The sequence below is a fragment of the Rattus norvegicus genome, chromosome 8, assembly GCF_036323735.1.
Source record: "Rattus norvegicus strain BN/NHsdMcwi chromosome 8, GRCr8, whole genome shotgun sequence".
Taxonomy (NCBI): Eukaryota; Metazoa; Chordata; class Mammalia; order Rodentia; family Muridae; genus Rattus; species Rattus norvegicus.
Window position 1 is genome coordinate 112,329,732 of NC_086026.1, and position 16,802 is coordinate 112,346,533.

General features: G+C 43.9%; 1 protein-coding gene across 2 annotated transcripts in view; it reads left to right on the plus strand.

Moving 5' to 3' along the window:
- The window catches only part of Ryk (receptor-like tyrosine kinase), a 72,755-nt gene that overhangs the window by 31,574 nt on the left and 24,379 nt on the right, over positions 1-16,802 (plus strand). For both annotated transcript variants that reach the window (XM_008766473.4, NM_080402.2), the window contains 5 exon segments: positions 1,665-1,764; positions 2,760-2,894; positions 5,620-5,673; positions 9,154-9,298; positions 15,185-15,285. In XM_008766473.4, coding sequence (XP_008764695.2) covers positions 1,665-1,764; positions 2,760-2,894; positions 5,620-5,673; positions 9,154-9,298; positions 15,185-15,285 — 535 coding nt within the window.

The window sequence follows — 16,802 nt, forward strand, 5'->3', positions numbered from 1 at the left end:
AGATTCCTCCATGCTAGCTGAGAGGAACAAGAGTTTGGCCTGGAAGGGAAGAAGCCAGGCTGGTAGCGTGTGTTGCATCAGTGAGGACCGTGGGTGAGGTTGAAGAGGAGCAGCCATTGAGCATAGGACTGAGGGGTCATCGCATGTATCATCTCCCCAGCAAGCTGAGCCAAAGGCCATGGGGCTGCGGGCGGTGACATCCAAGTGTGAAGAAGAGGGAGTGAATGGCTGAAGGTGTCAGAATGACTGTGTCAGTGATGTGGGAACATGAAACCAAGCGTCCTGGCTGTGCTGGGAAGGAAGGAAGTAGTTTAATTGACCACTGCTTTCCCCCTCTACAAGCGCAGCCCTTGGCTCATAAACATGCCTCATAAATGTTGTCTGACTTAGAGTAGTGAACACAAAGAACTGCTTTTGTGGGGACCAGAGGTGGGTGGTCAGAGGCAGTACTGGGGTATTTGATGGAACAGACAGTATTTTTGTATCTGTTTTGGACATGGAGAAGTTGAGTGGTATGATAGAATGAACACTGAGTTTCAAAGTTAACAGAAAGATGGGAAGAGACAGAATGAGCCAGCCTTCAAAGTTTTGTAGAAACTTGTGTGTGACATGTGGATGGCCTGAGACATGCCACCGTGAGTAGAAGTGCGCTTCAGAATAGAGGGGCTGATTTCACGCAGGATGTCTAGAGAGGCCTTAGAGCCTTACATTGATACTAACCCCAGGTGTAGAATGTGGACATAATCAAGAAGAGGAGGAGCCTGAGGGGAAAGCCACATTGAGGGAGATGATGAGGGAGATAAGGTTATGAGAGGCTGTGTGCAAATCCCTGGGTTGTCAGGAGGCTGGTGACCACAAAGAAGTGCAGCTTTGCAGTGGGAGAGGCTGCTGAGACCACTGCGCCTGCAGTGAGCAGAGGGTCTGAAGCCAGTCTCACAGGCCTGTTGTGTCAGTCAGCACTTCTGCTCCTCATGTGATGTGGTCCTCATTTTCTAAAAGCTGAAGCTTGGAAAAGTTGCTTGTTTGCGCAGGCCACATTGCCTCCTGGTTCTAGATCTCTCTCAGGCACCCTCCCTAGCTTTATGGTCCTGTGCCGAGAGAACATGCCAGACCTTACAGTCAGTGCTGTAAGGGTACCTTAGTGATAGCTCTCTAGCACCCCTTGGTGGCAGTCATGGCGTTGTGATGAGCTAAATAAAAGACTGAATACTTCCTCTCCTGTGGTTGACTGTTGATTTTAGGTCAAAGGGTGGTCCAGTTCCAAATACCTAATAGATGGTAGCCTTCATGTTGAATTTCTATCTAGTTGAAAATTCTTAGCATGATTTCAGTTATATTATGTTATATTGTATTATATTATATTATATTATATTATTTATTTTTGAGACAGAGTCTCACTTTGTAGCCCATGTTGACCTCAAGCTCCCTATATAAACCACATTGACCTCAAACTTACTATATAAACCATACTGGTTTTAAACTCACAGGGATCTCCCTACCATTCACTGTAGACCGCTAGGGTTAAGGCCTGCTCTTTGGAATCTTTTTGGTAGTGGACTTTTTACACCTGTGACTAGCTTTCATACTGCTTAGCCAATGAACTCATCAGTAAGGTCCTTTTCTGCTGTTGCAGGTGTAATGCTTTACCTCTCTTCATTTTACAGGTTGAATATAAGCTGGGATTCCAAGTAGACAACTTTGTGGCCATGGGCATGCCCCAGGTCAATATTTCTGCTCAAGGGGAGGTCCCACGCACTTTATCAGGTGAGTCAGGAAAGACAGACGTAGCTGTCCCCATCCTATCCCTACAAGGACAGTCACTGAGTGCTAAGCTTAAAGACCAAATGTCACTAAAATCTACTACTTCGTCATTAACATTCCTACATTTATCGTTAAAAGTTAATCCTGTTAGAAAAGCAGTGCTGTTTTTAATTCATAGCCAAGAACTGTCAGCTTTGTTTATAGGTTTATTATAATTTCCCCCAGTAACAGTGTCTTTATTTCCTGGGGTACTTTAAATCCACATATACATTTTCCACAGAGAGTATTTCCAAACATGTCATCCAGCTGTCTGCTTGTACTGTGGATGTATTTGTTATTGGTGGTGTGTTATTGTATGTTGGCATAGCTCGAAGCCCAAGGGGAACTCTCCTGGCACCCGGTTCAGGGTGGCTTTGGTTTTCCCACATTAGTTAGCCAAACAACAGGAAAGGCTCCCTGCCTTAGGAGTATGATGATGGCGTGCTTTATTCTGGGTGCCCCATGTCGGCCCCACACACAGCAGTGCACACGTGTCGTCAGCACTGCCTTTTTGACACTTACATCCCTCGCATTGCTAGGACAAATATATAGATAGATGCATTTGTACTGCAGTCGTTCCTTTCTTGGTGTAGCTTTGATACTGTTGCTGGGGAGACTGGTGAGATCAGCAGAGTTTGCCTTGTGTTTCTGTACATTCAGTATATTGGAAAGCAGAACATATAAGACAAACTGGTATATTCAAAAGCCACAGGAAGGCTTGGAAGTAACCGTCCCCTCCTCTGTGCCTTGAGTTCTGCTTCGGTCATCCTCTGGATGTACAGGGAAGGAAAGACAGATGTCCAGAGCAGTGGTGAAGGGGTCTCTGAGAGCCTCTGTCTGGTCCGCTTATTGAAATATTCCTGTTTGTTTTATTTAAGCAGAAATAAAAGAAAATGTTGTATGGTATTTACCCTGATTTTTCGGACACTAAAGTATCCTCTCTTATTTCTTTCTAACAGTGTTTCGGGTCGAGCTTTCGTGTACCGGCAAAGTAGACTCGGAAGTCATGATACTAATGCAGCTCAATCTGACAGTGAATTCTTCAAAAAATTTTACAGTTTTAAATTTTAAACGAAGGAAAATGTGCTACAAAAGTAAGGAATTTATTTAACAAAATGTGTTTCATGTAGCTAAGAGGTCAGTGAAAGACTGTGTTACCTGTTTAGAGATTTAATCATGATCAGGTTTTGATTATACTTATGAGAAAGCAAGGCATGTTAGTCGATGGACTCTGTGCTGAGTGCTGCCTCGAGCGTCTATGCAGGATAACACTGCCTCTGGCTCTCAGCTCCGTTGGAGCCTTGTGGGTGAAAGTTCCATCAGGAGCGGAGGTGGTGCCGCATGCTTGGAAGGTAAGGGAGGAAGATAAACCTCCCAGGCCCAGAGCGACCCAGAGCCATCCAGAGCCCAGCATTTGCTCTGTGGGCATGGGCTCTGCAGGACCTTTGTGTTGGGGTCACATGGGCCTGGGTTGAACCACTGTTGAATCTGCTGTTTTCAGGATGTGGGGAGTGTTATTTTACCACTGTACGGCTGAGGTCCTTGTCTATAAAGTGTGCATGATGCTGTTTCAGAGAGGTTTTAAAGTACTGAAACCTCGTCCAGAAAGTGACATGTGGGCGGGCACTTGATAATTAGGGTTTGGAGTATATCATCCATTGCCCAGGAAATCACTACAGATAGTAGTGAGTTCTAGAGCACCAAGGCTGAGTTTTGAAATTTTCAGATTTATTTTAAAGATCTAAATATTAATATTTTATATATGTGAGTGCATTGTTGCTGTCTTCAGACACATCAGAAGAGGGCATCAGATCCCCTTACAGATGGTTGTGAGCCACCATGTGGTTGCTGGGAATTGCAACTTCTGGAAGAGCAGTCAGTGCTCTTAACCACTGAGCCATCTTTCTAGCTCCAATTTTTAAGATTCTTAAAGGTTATCTAATCTTCATGTAGCCCAGAGATAGCACTTCCATAATTTACAAATAGGTAGAGCTGTTTACTGTTTAAGGTAGAAACAAAACAAATATAATTCAGTGGGTGCTTCCCATAGTCTGTACACTTCACATGCACTAAATCTGTGAGTCTTACACCAACTTCAGGTGGAATGTTTTCAAAAAGTCTGAGTGACCTGGCCAAGGTCAGACAAAGGGCTGTAGCCAAGAGGCAAGCGTGTGCCCCTTCTTTGTGAAACTGTACAGTTTCCCAGTTGAAATTAGCAAGTGAGTTACAGTGGCAGATGCCAAGATACAGGGCAATAAAAAAATCTGTATTTCATTGAAAAGAGACATTTTTAAAATAAAAAATTAACACCCTTAGCTTTAGTTCTATGACTTACATACCTGCTTCAATGTAAATTTAAAGCCTAAGGGGACTGAAGAGGCTTTACTCCAACCTAATCTTTTTGCGATTGGCACGAGGACACGGACACTTTAGAGTAGGAGGCCTCCTAGGTTTGGTAACTACTCAGTAGGGATAGATGGAGGATGGATGGATGGATGGATGGATGGATGGATGGATGGGCGGGCGGATGGATGAATGGAGAGTAGATGGATGGATGGGAGGAAGGAGGGATAAAGGGCAGATGGAGGGTGGATGGATGGAGGATGGATGGGTGGAGAATGGGTAGATGGATGGATGGGTGATGGATGGATGGGTGGATGGAGGATGGATGGGTGGATGGATGGATGGATGGATGGAGGATGGATGGGTGGAGAATGGGTAGATGGATGGATGGGTGATGGATGGAGGATGGGTAGATGGATGGATGATGGATGGATGGATGATGGATGATGGATGGATGGATGGATGGATGGATGGATGGATGGATGGATGGATGGATGATGGATACTAGGGTTGGACCTAAGATGTGCTAGGAGAGTGCTTTACCATTGAGCTATATCCAGAACTCTTATTTTAGAATTTTTATTTTGGTTGGGGATTTAGCTCAGCAGTAGAGCGCTTGCCTAGCAGGTGCAAGGCCCTGGGTTCGATCCCCAGCTCCGGGAAAAAAAAAAAGAAAGAATTTTTATTTGAGACAGGGTTCTGGTGAGTTACCCAAACTGAATTTGAACTCACTATGTAACCTAGTCAAGCCTCGAACTTGTGTTCCTCCTGCCTCAACCTCCAGGTAGCTGAGACTGATGCCTGACTTATGAAAATGGTTCTATTTTAGATTTAATGTATATCACCGTCGTACTTTGGTGGTCATGTTGTCCACTTGAATCATGTAGTTTCTGTTCATGACTCTTACTTTAATGTGTGATTCTGTTGTATTTATCTGGTTTCCTAGCCTATGGAACTTAAAAAACATAACTGAGCTGTGTGGGGTCTCACCTTTGGGCTTAGGAGTGAGAGCACTCCTGGGAGACCAGCTCTTTCCTGGCAGGTTTTGGGTCTGGAGGGCTGTGAGTCAGCCTTCGCTCTGGGTGCAGATCCGAGCTGTGTGGGATGCTAAGGGCTGTTTCTCCCTAGGAGAAGCTTCTGTATCTTACAGGTGAGAATTAGGAGTCAGGAAGTTTTCTTCCTCTAGAACTGTAGCGCCTTTCCACTCCACTGGTTGTGCCCTGAGTTTCCATGACGACAGGATAAGTTTGTGGGTTTTCCTACACTCTTGACCACAGAAGCCCATCTCATTGGGGATCTGTAAGTGACTGACAGACTGTTCTTTGACCAGTGATTGCACTGATGGGAAGGTAGCCCTCATGGTCTATTGCAAACAGCTGTGACTTAGCTCAAACAGTGCTCAGAAGGTAAGTTAGTATGTAAGAGCTGTTACAGAAAACAATTTCTAAAGCACTTTTTACTTCTCTTTTAATCCAGAACTTGAAGAAGTAAAAACTTCAGCCTTGGACAAAAACACTAGCAGAACTATTTGTAAGTGTCACTGTGTTAGTGTTCTTCCCCCTGAGTGTGTGAGCATGATTGTGTGATGGTGCCAGTGTTAGTGTGTTTTACAGATCGATGCATAGACCGAGTGAAGCTGTTAGGATATTGAAGGTTTGAGAAATTCAAATTTAAACATACTTTATAGCAAGCTAACAAATGCCTTTTAGAAGCAAGAATTGTGGTTTTTCTCAGGTAGGCCCAACAGAGGAAAGGATATCGAGAAATATGTGTAAGACCTCCGTTAGCAGAGCGTTTACAAATCTGACTTTATGGCCTGGGCCCAGCCCTTAGCTAATTTCATCTAGATGAAAGTGAAAATTTATGTCATTTATTCTATACTGTATTTTGATACAGGGAGATGACTTACTTGGTAAAGTGCTTGCTGTGCAAGCGTGAAGACTTATTTGGATTCCTAGCACTCATGTAAAAGGCAGGTGCTTCGACACACTCCTTGGGTGTTGCACTGTGGGGGCGGGAAAGGGGCAGGGGTAGAGGGGCAGAGACAGGCAGATGGCTCAGCAGCCAGCCAGCCAGCTAGTGCATTCCAGGCTCAGTGAGAGACCCTGTCTCAACAGGCGAGGCAGGAAGTAATAGAGGAAGGTACAGAAGGTCAGCCTCTGGTCTGTGCATACACGTGCACACACATAAACACCTGCATGCACTGCACACACAGGCATGCACACGCATATGCACACGTACACACATGGAGAGACAGTCAGACAGAGGAACACTTTGGTTCAGGCTGGCCTGGAGCGGTGGGCATTGAACTCAGGGCCTCACGTGTGCTAGGCAAACACCTAGTGCTGAGCCACACTCCCAGCCCGGGTATACATTACTAAACACACAGAGAAAAATTGTTAGGCCAATTAGATTTATTTGTTTACTCTTGGTATTGATTATATTATACACTATTAACAAACTTTTTTTTCTCTTATGAACACATGGTAGCATTTGCACCAAATGATCTTTATAGAAATAGATGATATTTTCAGGAGAAAGTTACAAGAATACTGAAGTTCAGCATGCACTGGTGGACATTTATGTCTTTAGTAACTATCGCACGTGTTCTTCTATGCATTACCTCCGAATTTGACGATTAGGGGATAAAGGTTTTAAAGCACATTATAAACATCACGTCATTTTACCTCTAAGTATTTCACTGTAAGTCACTGAAAAAGCCCCCAGTTACCCAACACATATACACTTTGATTTCTCACATATAGCAAAGTAACAGTAATTCCTTAGTAACCTCTTCTTTTTTTTTTTTTTTTTTGGTTCTTTTTTTTCGGAGCTGGGGACCGAACCCAGGGCCTTGTGCTTCCTAGGCAAGCGCTCTACCACTGAGCTAAATCCCCAACCCCCTTAGTAACCTCTTCTATCAAGTCCATGTTCATACATAATTGAGCCCAAACCATCTTTCTGTAGTTTCCTTCCTGGAAATCAGGATCTAAATGGAGCCTATTCATAGTGCGTTTTGTCCATCAGAGACATTATTTTATGTTCATCAGACACACCACTTCTTTATTAGTTGATCAAATTGTCTTTTTGTCCCATAGAATTTGCCAAAGTATAGATCCTTTTGTGTTGTTTAACCTGCTTTTAACTCTTCCTTATAACCGGTAGTTAAATTTTGCACTTAATTAGATTAGGGTCACTTCTTTTGGCGAGAATACTTCATGGCTGTCCTGTGTGCTTCTTATTTACTTGTTTTAGCACCTCGGAGCACCGAGCATCTGTCCTAATGGAGGCTTTTGTTTATTTGATTGTTTTGCTTTTGTTTTTTGAGACAGGGCTTCTCTGTGTAGCCCTGGCTGTCCAGGAACTTACTCTGTAGACCAGGCTGGCCTTGAGCTGACAGAGACCACCTTTCTCTGCCTCCAGAGTGCTGAGATTAAAGGTGTCTCCATCACTGCCTGGCCAGGCTTTTTAAATGACAGAATAACACGAGTTGCTATGTACTTGCCACATTATTTGCTTTCATTCATCTCTGAGGAGGAAGAAAAGACTTAACTGTCACTACTTGCCAGGTTTACTTAAAACATTCTGGTGCTTTTTCTTTTTTCTTTTCAGTTTTAAATGCTCACAAGGTATTTCTCACCAAGAGCAATGTGAGGTACTCTTGGCCTCTGTCTCTCCTCCTTCATCTTTCTCTTCCAGCTTGTTCTCATTTGACCCACATCTGGCTGTCCCACTTGCCCTTTTGTGCTAATCTTTTAGATTTTTATTGACTTTGTTTTTTTACTCCAAGTTTAATTGTTTGGTTGTTGGTTTTTGAGCAGAGGCTTACTGTGTAGCCCAGGTTAGCCTCAAGCTCAGAACCCTGCTCAGCCTTCTTCCCAGTGCTAGGATTTCAAGCTTTGTGCCACTATGTCCAGCTTGGGTTTGAAATTTTGAAAGCAACCGCAACCTTGTACCTTGTTTCTCCTTTTACTGTTTTTTTTTTTTTTTAAATCACACCACACACACACACACACACACACACACACACACACACACACACACACAGTATATTTCAATCTTACCCACTCCCCCTGTAGTTCCTACTGAGTCTCCCATACACACACACTCCTGCCCTTCCCCCCTTAAAAAGTCATAATTTCTACTTTGTGTCCTGACCTATCTTATGTTTTCATCCATATCTTTCTTTTTAATATGTATCTGTATGTGTGCTTGTGTGTACATGTACGAGTGTGTGTGTGTGTGTGTGTGTGTGTGTGTGTGTGTGTGTGTGAGAGAGAGAGAGAGAGAGAGCGAGAGAGAGCGCATTGAATTAATTTTTCTATTCCTGTGGTGTTTCTTAAAATAATCTTAGCTGGGTATAATCATATTTAATCAATAGAATCTTTTAAAAAAAAATCAAAGAAGCAGAATAATATTGATCAAAAGAGCTATGCTGTCTGCCCAGCAGGGTGACTATTAGCTGTGTATAGCCTTGAGGCTGTGAATACATTAGCATGATATAAAGTATGTTGAAGTTACTCTGGGTGTTTTTCATACCACATAGCCAGGGTGGCTACTGTGTTGGGCAGGACAGTCTCTGTTCCTGTAAATGTGCTGTGGAGATTGCTTTACTGAAGAACACCCTATGCGTCTCGTGTACTGGGGTGTTTTATATATACCACTTGTGAGGGACTGTGTTCTTTTTTTTTTTTTTTTTTTTTTTTTTTTGGAGCTGGGGACCGAACCCAGGGCCTTGCGCTTCCTAGGTAAGCGCTCTACCACTGAGCTAAATCCCCAGCCGACTGTGTTCTTAGTAACCGGAAATTTTATTTATTTAAAGTCTTTTCTTAAAACCATATCAAAACCACCAAAATTTGTGTGAGTACTGCACCGTGGTTATCTGGTTTTATCAGAGTGATGGAATGCAGGCCTTCTTGTGAGGAACAGGGTCAGGTCTCCCCGTGTTAGGCACAGAGCCCTCCATTAGCCTTGTTTAAAACCCTGATGCGCTTCTCATTTTTGTTTCAGATGATCCTGTACACGCAGCTCCAACTACTTCCACACGTGTGTTTTACATCAGTGTGGGGGTTTGTTGTGCAGTAATATTTCTTGTAGCAATAATATTAGCAGTTTTGCACCTTCATAGTATGAAAAGGATTGAACTGGATGACAGGTACTGTACATGTTTTGGGAAACATGTTGCTTGCATGCGCATGAGTGCCCCACCCACCCACATCCATGCACACTGCAGGGGAGGAGGGAGAATGCTGAAGCTCAAGCCAAAGAGGAAATCAGATGCCTTGGCTGTTACTACCTTTATTTTTATTTTCGTCTTTTAAAGTTTGTGGAGTTATAACCTGGGGGAGAAATAAAGGTCAGATATGTTTTTCATGTTCATTATCCCGATTTGCCTCCAGGTCCGATTGCCCTTTTGAAACTGCTCCTTTCTTCTACTTCCTCCAACCCCCTCTCTTCACCTCTCCTCCTACCTTTCTTCTCTCTGACTTCCCACTCGAGTATCTGCAGCACTTTAAAGTTTCTCTATGATCCTGATGTGTAGCAGAGCAGAGACACTGGGGAGATAATTACACTAAGTGTTGAGATTATAAGGATTAATGATACTCCTCACGGTATCAAGGTTCTTTGATGTTAACCCATAATTATAGTATAGAATTGATGATTGTGGTATGCATAATGTAGTGTGGGAATGCAGACAGTGCTGGCTTAACCTGGGTGAGTCAGACACATTACAGCTAGAGTGCAGTGAGGGGTAAAGATACGTGCTTATAACCCACAGTCCTCAGCGACTAAAGGCATTCTCAGCATTGTATTTGACTTTGAACTTTGAACCCTTTCTACCCATCTTGCCGATCTTAGTTGTGATTGTCAGGTGATTCCTTATCCCTCACTCTGCCCTTTCAGTGCTTTTGTTCATACTGGGGCCATGGTACTGTCTACTAATCCATACCCACTATTTATACTCCAGATCCATCCCTGTCTTCCCCACAACTAAAATATAAGCTTTGTCCAGGCAGGGAGGAGAGGGCATTCTCTCCCTAAACTCAGACCTAACACTGTACAGTAGAACCATGATATCCGTATTTCCTTTATCTTTTATTTTTTATAATTATTTATTTTATGTATATGAGTACCGAAGAGGGCATTAGATCCCATTACAGATGGTTATGAGCTACCATGTGGTTGCTGGGATTTGAACTCAAGACCTCTGGAAGAGCAGTCAGTGCTCTTAACCACTGAGCCATCTCTCCAGCCCCCACATTCCCTTTATAAAAGATCTGGGAGCTAGTTGGATTCAGTACATATGACTTGGTCTCCACTGTCCTTCTTCTCTTCCTTGAGTAGAGAAAGAAGAGAGGAGTGGTGGGAACATGGCAGAGTACACATAGGTGCTCTAATTTGCTTTCTGTTCCCGTGATAAAACACTGACCAAAACCATTGTGGAGAAGGAACAGGCTCATCTCTCAGGTCACAGGGAAATCAAGGTGGGAACTGGAAGGCAGGAACCTGGAGCAGGAACCTTGGGACATGGACGCCAACTGCCTTGCTTCCTTAAATACTGAAGGCCCACCTGCCTAGGAGTGAAGCTCACAGTAGGGGGACCCCTCTCACATTATCATTAACCAGAACATTTCCTCATTTACATAACCACAGGCCCCTCTGATCTAGGCAATTCCTCAGCCGAGACATCGTATGATTCTAGGCTGTGTCAAGTTGACAGCTAACTAGGTTAGTGGACACTGTGTTTCAGAATGTTTGGTGTACACTGTGAGAATGGAGTTCATTGTTTTGCAGAGGAAGAACTGGCAGTTGAGGGAATAGAGTGGTGGTAGACATTTTGTAAACGATTTTGAGAGATGATAAAAGTGAGGAGCATTACTGAAGAGCAGGATAGTCAGAAGTCGTACTTTGTGCTTTTGGTTTTTTTGAGGCAGGGTCTCAAGTAGTCCAGGCTGGTTTTGAACTTTTGATCCTCCTGCTCCACTCCCTAACAGGCACATACTGAGCTCACAGATCTGTTCTGATGCCCATTGAGTTGAGTTTTCCGTGACTGCTGGTGTGTGTGTTAAGGCTATGAATTCACATAGGCCAAGATCATGCTGTAACTTGTAGATTCCATGAAGCACACCTGTCTTCCTGCTAAGTAGTGAGCACTCACAAGCAAACTCTCTAGGTTTCTAGATGTTGTCTGAATAAAGGCAATTACATGATTGCTTGTTGTCAGGGCACAGCCTAGTAGTTAGGAGCTAGCCTCTGGGGCCAGGCCTTCTGCATCTGATGTCCTGCTGTTTGCGGGCCTCACGCCTGCCTTCTCACCAGTAAAGTGGAGACCGCGGGCTGTGAAGAGATGCTGCTAGAGGGTGGTAGCTCTCAGCCATAGCTACATGCAGCAAGTACGCCCTGCCAATTTCATTCCCAGAAAGACATGGTGGCTGGCCACTCGTTTCTTCGGGCATCCCCATTCCTCCTGGCAGTTGCTTATGACACACCAGGCAAGCTAATGGTGGTCACCAGGTTCCTAGGTAATGCTCTGATAACACTGAAGGGTCACCTGCTGCTCCTGTCTACACTCTGCTTCTCCTGCTGGTTGTGTAGTCAAGACCCAGAGACAGACTTAAAGACCATGGCTTCTGGGATTGTAGCATTACACCAGTGCAAGGAAGGTTATATTCTGTCATCCCTGTATTGTAGATATATAAAATGCTTGCTGCCTAACGGGCTGTGCTCCCTGGGAGGCTTGGTGGGGAGACCTGTGGTACTGTGAACTCTTGGGAAGAGCCGGTGTTCTGTTACATATAAAGTTTCTGTCTGAGAGTGTAGCTGTCTGAGATGTGCTCTCATCAGGGACACATGGAGTCCATGCATGTGGCTTTCCCCCTCTCCCAACACAGCAAACTGATGTTACACCAGGTGTGTCTGTCCTGAAGGGGCTGAGGGTTGGTCTCCTGTAGAAATCCATCTGTAGCTGTTCTCTCTGGTCTCCCCTTAGTGACTGGAAAATCCATTCCTTAAGTATGGGGTGTTTGGATGTGTTTTTTCATTTTCTCTTTTAATTATTATTTTCTAGTGCCTCACTACCCTCACCATTAGGGTGGCAAAGTGGGTTTTTTGTTTTTTTGTTTTTCCTTTCTGTATTTGTTTTTACACTTATTGTTATAACAGACTGGCATATATAATAATATATAGAGTCTTAGAGTTTCCTTTTTCTTCTTCTTTGAGACAGGGTTTCTCTGTGTTTCTCTATCCCTGGCTGTCTTGGAATTTGCTCTGTAGACTAGGCTAGCTTTGAACCCAGAGATCAGCCTTCCTCTGGCTTCTGAGCGATGGGACTAAAGATGTGCATGAAGAATGAAGAGAAGCAGAAAAGTTACTACACTAAACATTTCCCCTTTTCATCACGTACCAGCAGCTGATGTCAGAAGTAGCTGATGTCAGAGCAGTGTTCTGCCTGGTTCATGTCTTTCTAGTTCGTAGGTGTCGCTTCTTTGAGTGGTCAGCCCACTGTGCTTTGGGCTCTCATAGGGGCCCATTTGGGCTCATTGTGCCAGGAACCAGGTGTAGGTGTTGGGGAGGGTGGAGTGAACAGGCACTTAGCTGTCCCCGAGGAGTTTGTGGTCTGCCTTGAGGAGGCATTCAGCAAGAAGTCCCAGCTGGAGCGGGGTGGGAACCTACTTCCTGTCCAGTGCTGCGTCCTCAGCAGCCAGAGCGCCACCTGTCATACAGTAGACACGTGATGACTGTTTATTGAATGAATACACAAATGGATACCACTCTAAAAATAGAGTAAGAGTCTAGTATTTGAAGATCTTTGTTTAAATTCTTAGTCCTAATCTGGGTGCTTACTTGCTTATGAAATCAAATTTGTTTAGACTAGTCATAAGCTGTTAAACGTTAGTAAAGGCACATTTTTAATCTGTTCCCGCCTCCTGCGATGAGGGCTTTCATGAGCGTGAGGAGCAGGTCTCTGACTGTTCTTGTTTTCTTACAATAGTAAGTTTTGGCTCCAAAAAGAGTTTCTTTCTCCGCTGTCGCTTTGCTCATTCTTTACTTGGTCATTTACCCAGAGTGTTAAGGAAATGAAAATCTGGCATAGATAGCGGTAAAGCTTGACTGCTCGGGTCTTACTCATTTTTAGCTGACACAGGAGCGCCACCTACTGTTCAGCTGTCAAAGTCTGTTCAGCCATACACACTGTTGCTTTCAGAGAGTATTTGAGGTTTTTACATTTATCATAAACTTGAGTCTCACATCTTGTGAGGTAGGTTTCCTCCACTTCTGTGGAGAGTTTCTCATCTGTTCTCCCTTTGAGATGCAACCCTTCCCTCCTCTGCACTGAAGACTAGACTTCTAACAAATTTGACTTTTGGTCACATCTTTGCGAAGAACTCAGCCAAAACATGTACCCTGTGAGTCCTTGTCATTCCAAGGTTGGAGATGTGATGCATACCATTCCTCATGGTAAAATATCAGTGCGTGTCTGAGGGCAGAGCAGTATTCTCAGGGATGTACTTACACTCTTCCATGTCTTGGTGGGAGTAGCCTTATGCTTCCTTCTACCCCACAGAGTCTGAGGCTCCAGAAGGATTGAGTAGTTTGCCTAAGTTGCACAGCTGGTGATATGGGCAATTTTGGTTTACAGGTTTTTGTTCTCCACTTGCTTATGACCAACTACATATGTAAACTCACATAAATCACTATTTAATAATTTCCAGAACTCCGACCACACGTTGGCCTGACAAATCTTTGTTACGTTCTCTGAGTTGAAAGTCCCTTCAGCAAAGTTGCTGGAAACAGCTGACCGCAAGCTCACAGGAAGAAATAATAATCTGAAATGCAAGCATCTCCAGGCAGGGATGCTGGGGCACATTAAACGAACAGGCGTTTCACATGGAGATTGTGCTGTGCAAAGTGGCTTGTGGATACACATGCTCTCCCATTGTTTATTGGAGGACACCCCTATCTCAGTACTTTAGCCATAATAGTAGGTAGTTCTGAATTGCGTTAGTGGTGAAAGGCTCCATAGAGCCTCCAGTACTCATTACTTGGATGCCGTACATCTCTACATTTTTGGGCTCTTGGAATTGGCAAAATATAAATCCACGTGTAAGTGTCCAGATCATAGCAGTTGGTCACCAGTTTCATTGAAGTCATTGGGGTTTGAAACTACAGTGATAGGGTACAAAGGGCAGTCAGTCACAAGGCTGTTCATATGTAACAGACATGGAGCCTCTGGTGGGCCCCACCACCTCTGTGTTGCAGGAGTTCCGTCTGGCTTTTTGGTCTTATTCTTTGTGCTGAATCTCTCCGCTTGACCCTCCACAGCTACAAAACTAAAAGAAATAGGCCAGTGAGATGGAAGTGTGCCCAGGGTGACCTGGGACAAGGCTGCTACCTACTGAAAGACTGGAAGGATATGTTTGGGAACTATTGATTTATAGTAATTACAAACACCTGATTGACAAGATTTGAGCCCACCACCTTCAGGGGCTCCTCTTAGAAAGTGTGGTATAATGTAATGTTTCAAGTTCTAGAGATTTCTGAGAACTGTGAGTTCTAAAAGTGGGGTGGAGAGCAAAGAGGGGCAACGTGTATGATTAAATAGTGGGCCTATGAGGACACCACTTCCCACGGTGCGAGCATGGCACACTGATTTAATTTGTGACGACTTCATCTGAAGTCCATTTGATCTGAGCCATTGCTTAAATGATCTTGTTCTCCTCCTTGTCTCAAAGCCAACTCAACTGAACAGCGTGGGGTCTTTCCTAGAGAGCTGAGCCATAGTTCCCTGACACAGCCCCTGTGTGGTTCAGAATTGCTGTCTGAGTACTTCGCCCTACACTTGCGAATACTTTTGCTCTGCTGACGTGCCCTCCATTGTGTCATCCCTTAGGAGTTCAGTGTGGATGCAGATAGTGGTGTATGCGTTTATTGCATTATTATCTCTCTCAACTTTATAGCTACATGTATTTTATATGTATGGGAAAGAAATTCCTTGTTGAGGCTCACTTATTAAGTATTTCTGTCTTAAAATTCTCTGCAGCATCAGCGCCAGCAGCAGTTCACAGGGGCTGTCTCAGCCGTCCACCCAGACGACCCAGTATCTGAGAGCTGACACACCCAACAATGCAACTCCTGTCACCAGTAAGAGTCACTTAATTCTAACGCTGTTTGTGTGGCTGCATGATCTCCATGGTTAGGGTGTTTATGGAATTAATGTACAAGCATCCAAGTTGTGTAAAAGTCGGTTTGATCTTCCGAGTTTTGTTTTTTAGAGCATTGAATTAAAAAAAAAAATTGGGGTATTTAAAAATAATTGCTAGAGCTAGTTTTACTTTAGGGGAGATTTCCATATTTAATTTTATTAAATGAGCTAATAAACCAATTTTATACAAATCCGAACTGTAGGATTTCTCTGGAATAAGCTAGTATTTTTATGGGGCACACAGAGCCTTTGCATTGGTTTTACTCATCTAATGTTAGAGATGGAACCCAGGGTCTCCAGGATGCCAGCTACACTGTGTCAGGAGCTGTCCACCAGTCCTTGGCACTGTCTTCTAATCCCAATACAAATCTGGTTACCATTGGAATGGTCTGTCTATTCGTCTGTGGGTTTTCAAAGCAGGGTTTCTTGGTGTGGCTGTGGCTGTCCTGGAACTCACTCTGTAGATCAGGCTGGCCTTGAACACAGAGATCCACCTGCCTCTGCCTCCTGAGTGCTGGGATTAAAGCTGTGCGTTATCACTCTCAACTAAAATAATTCTTTTAAAAATAATTAACCAACAATATATACAGTGTGTCTTAGTTAGGGTTTTACTGCTGTGAGCTGACACCATGATCAATGCGAGTTATAAAGGACAACATTAACTGGGGCTGGCTTACAGGTTCAGAGGTTCAGTCCATTATCATCAAGGCCGGAGCGTGGCAGCATCCAGGCAGGTATGGTACAGGAGGTGCTGAGTTCTACATCTTCACCCAAAGGAAGCCAAGAACAGACTGAGCATCCTCAGGCAGCTAGGAGGAGGGTCTCTAAACCCACCCCATAGTGACACACTTCCTCCAACAAGGCCTCACCTTCTAATAATGCCACTCCCTGGGCCAAGCATATGCAAACCATCGCACAGTGTGATGTAAAATATGTATATAATACTGTAGTCATTATGGGATTATAATTTAGATTTAGTAGGGGATCAGTTGTGAGCTGATACCATGCTCTCAGCCATGAGACTAGACTAACCCTCTGAGACTGTAAGCAAGACCCCAATTAAATTTTTTTTTTGTTTTTTTTTTTTTTTAAATGACAGTTGCCTTGGTGATGGTGCCTCTTTTTTTTTTTTTTTTTTTTTGGTTCTTTTTTTCGGAGCTGGGGACCGAACCCAGGGCCTTGCGCTTCCTAGGCAAGCGCTCTACCACTGAGCTAAATCCCCAACCCCGATGGTGCCTCTTTATAGCAATAATAATGACCAAGGCAGGGAGGAAGACAGCCTTAATCTAATGTTATTACCAAGAGAATGCCAGTTCAAAGAAGACAGCTAATATCCTATACCTACAAAATCCTAATTAATCATCAGCCTTTCCAAGTCAAGACTTGATCTGTGGCTCTTTGGGCCTTTCTTTAGTTCATGTTGCTGCATCCTGATCTATAGGGAGGGAGGTAAGGG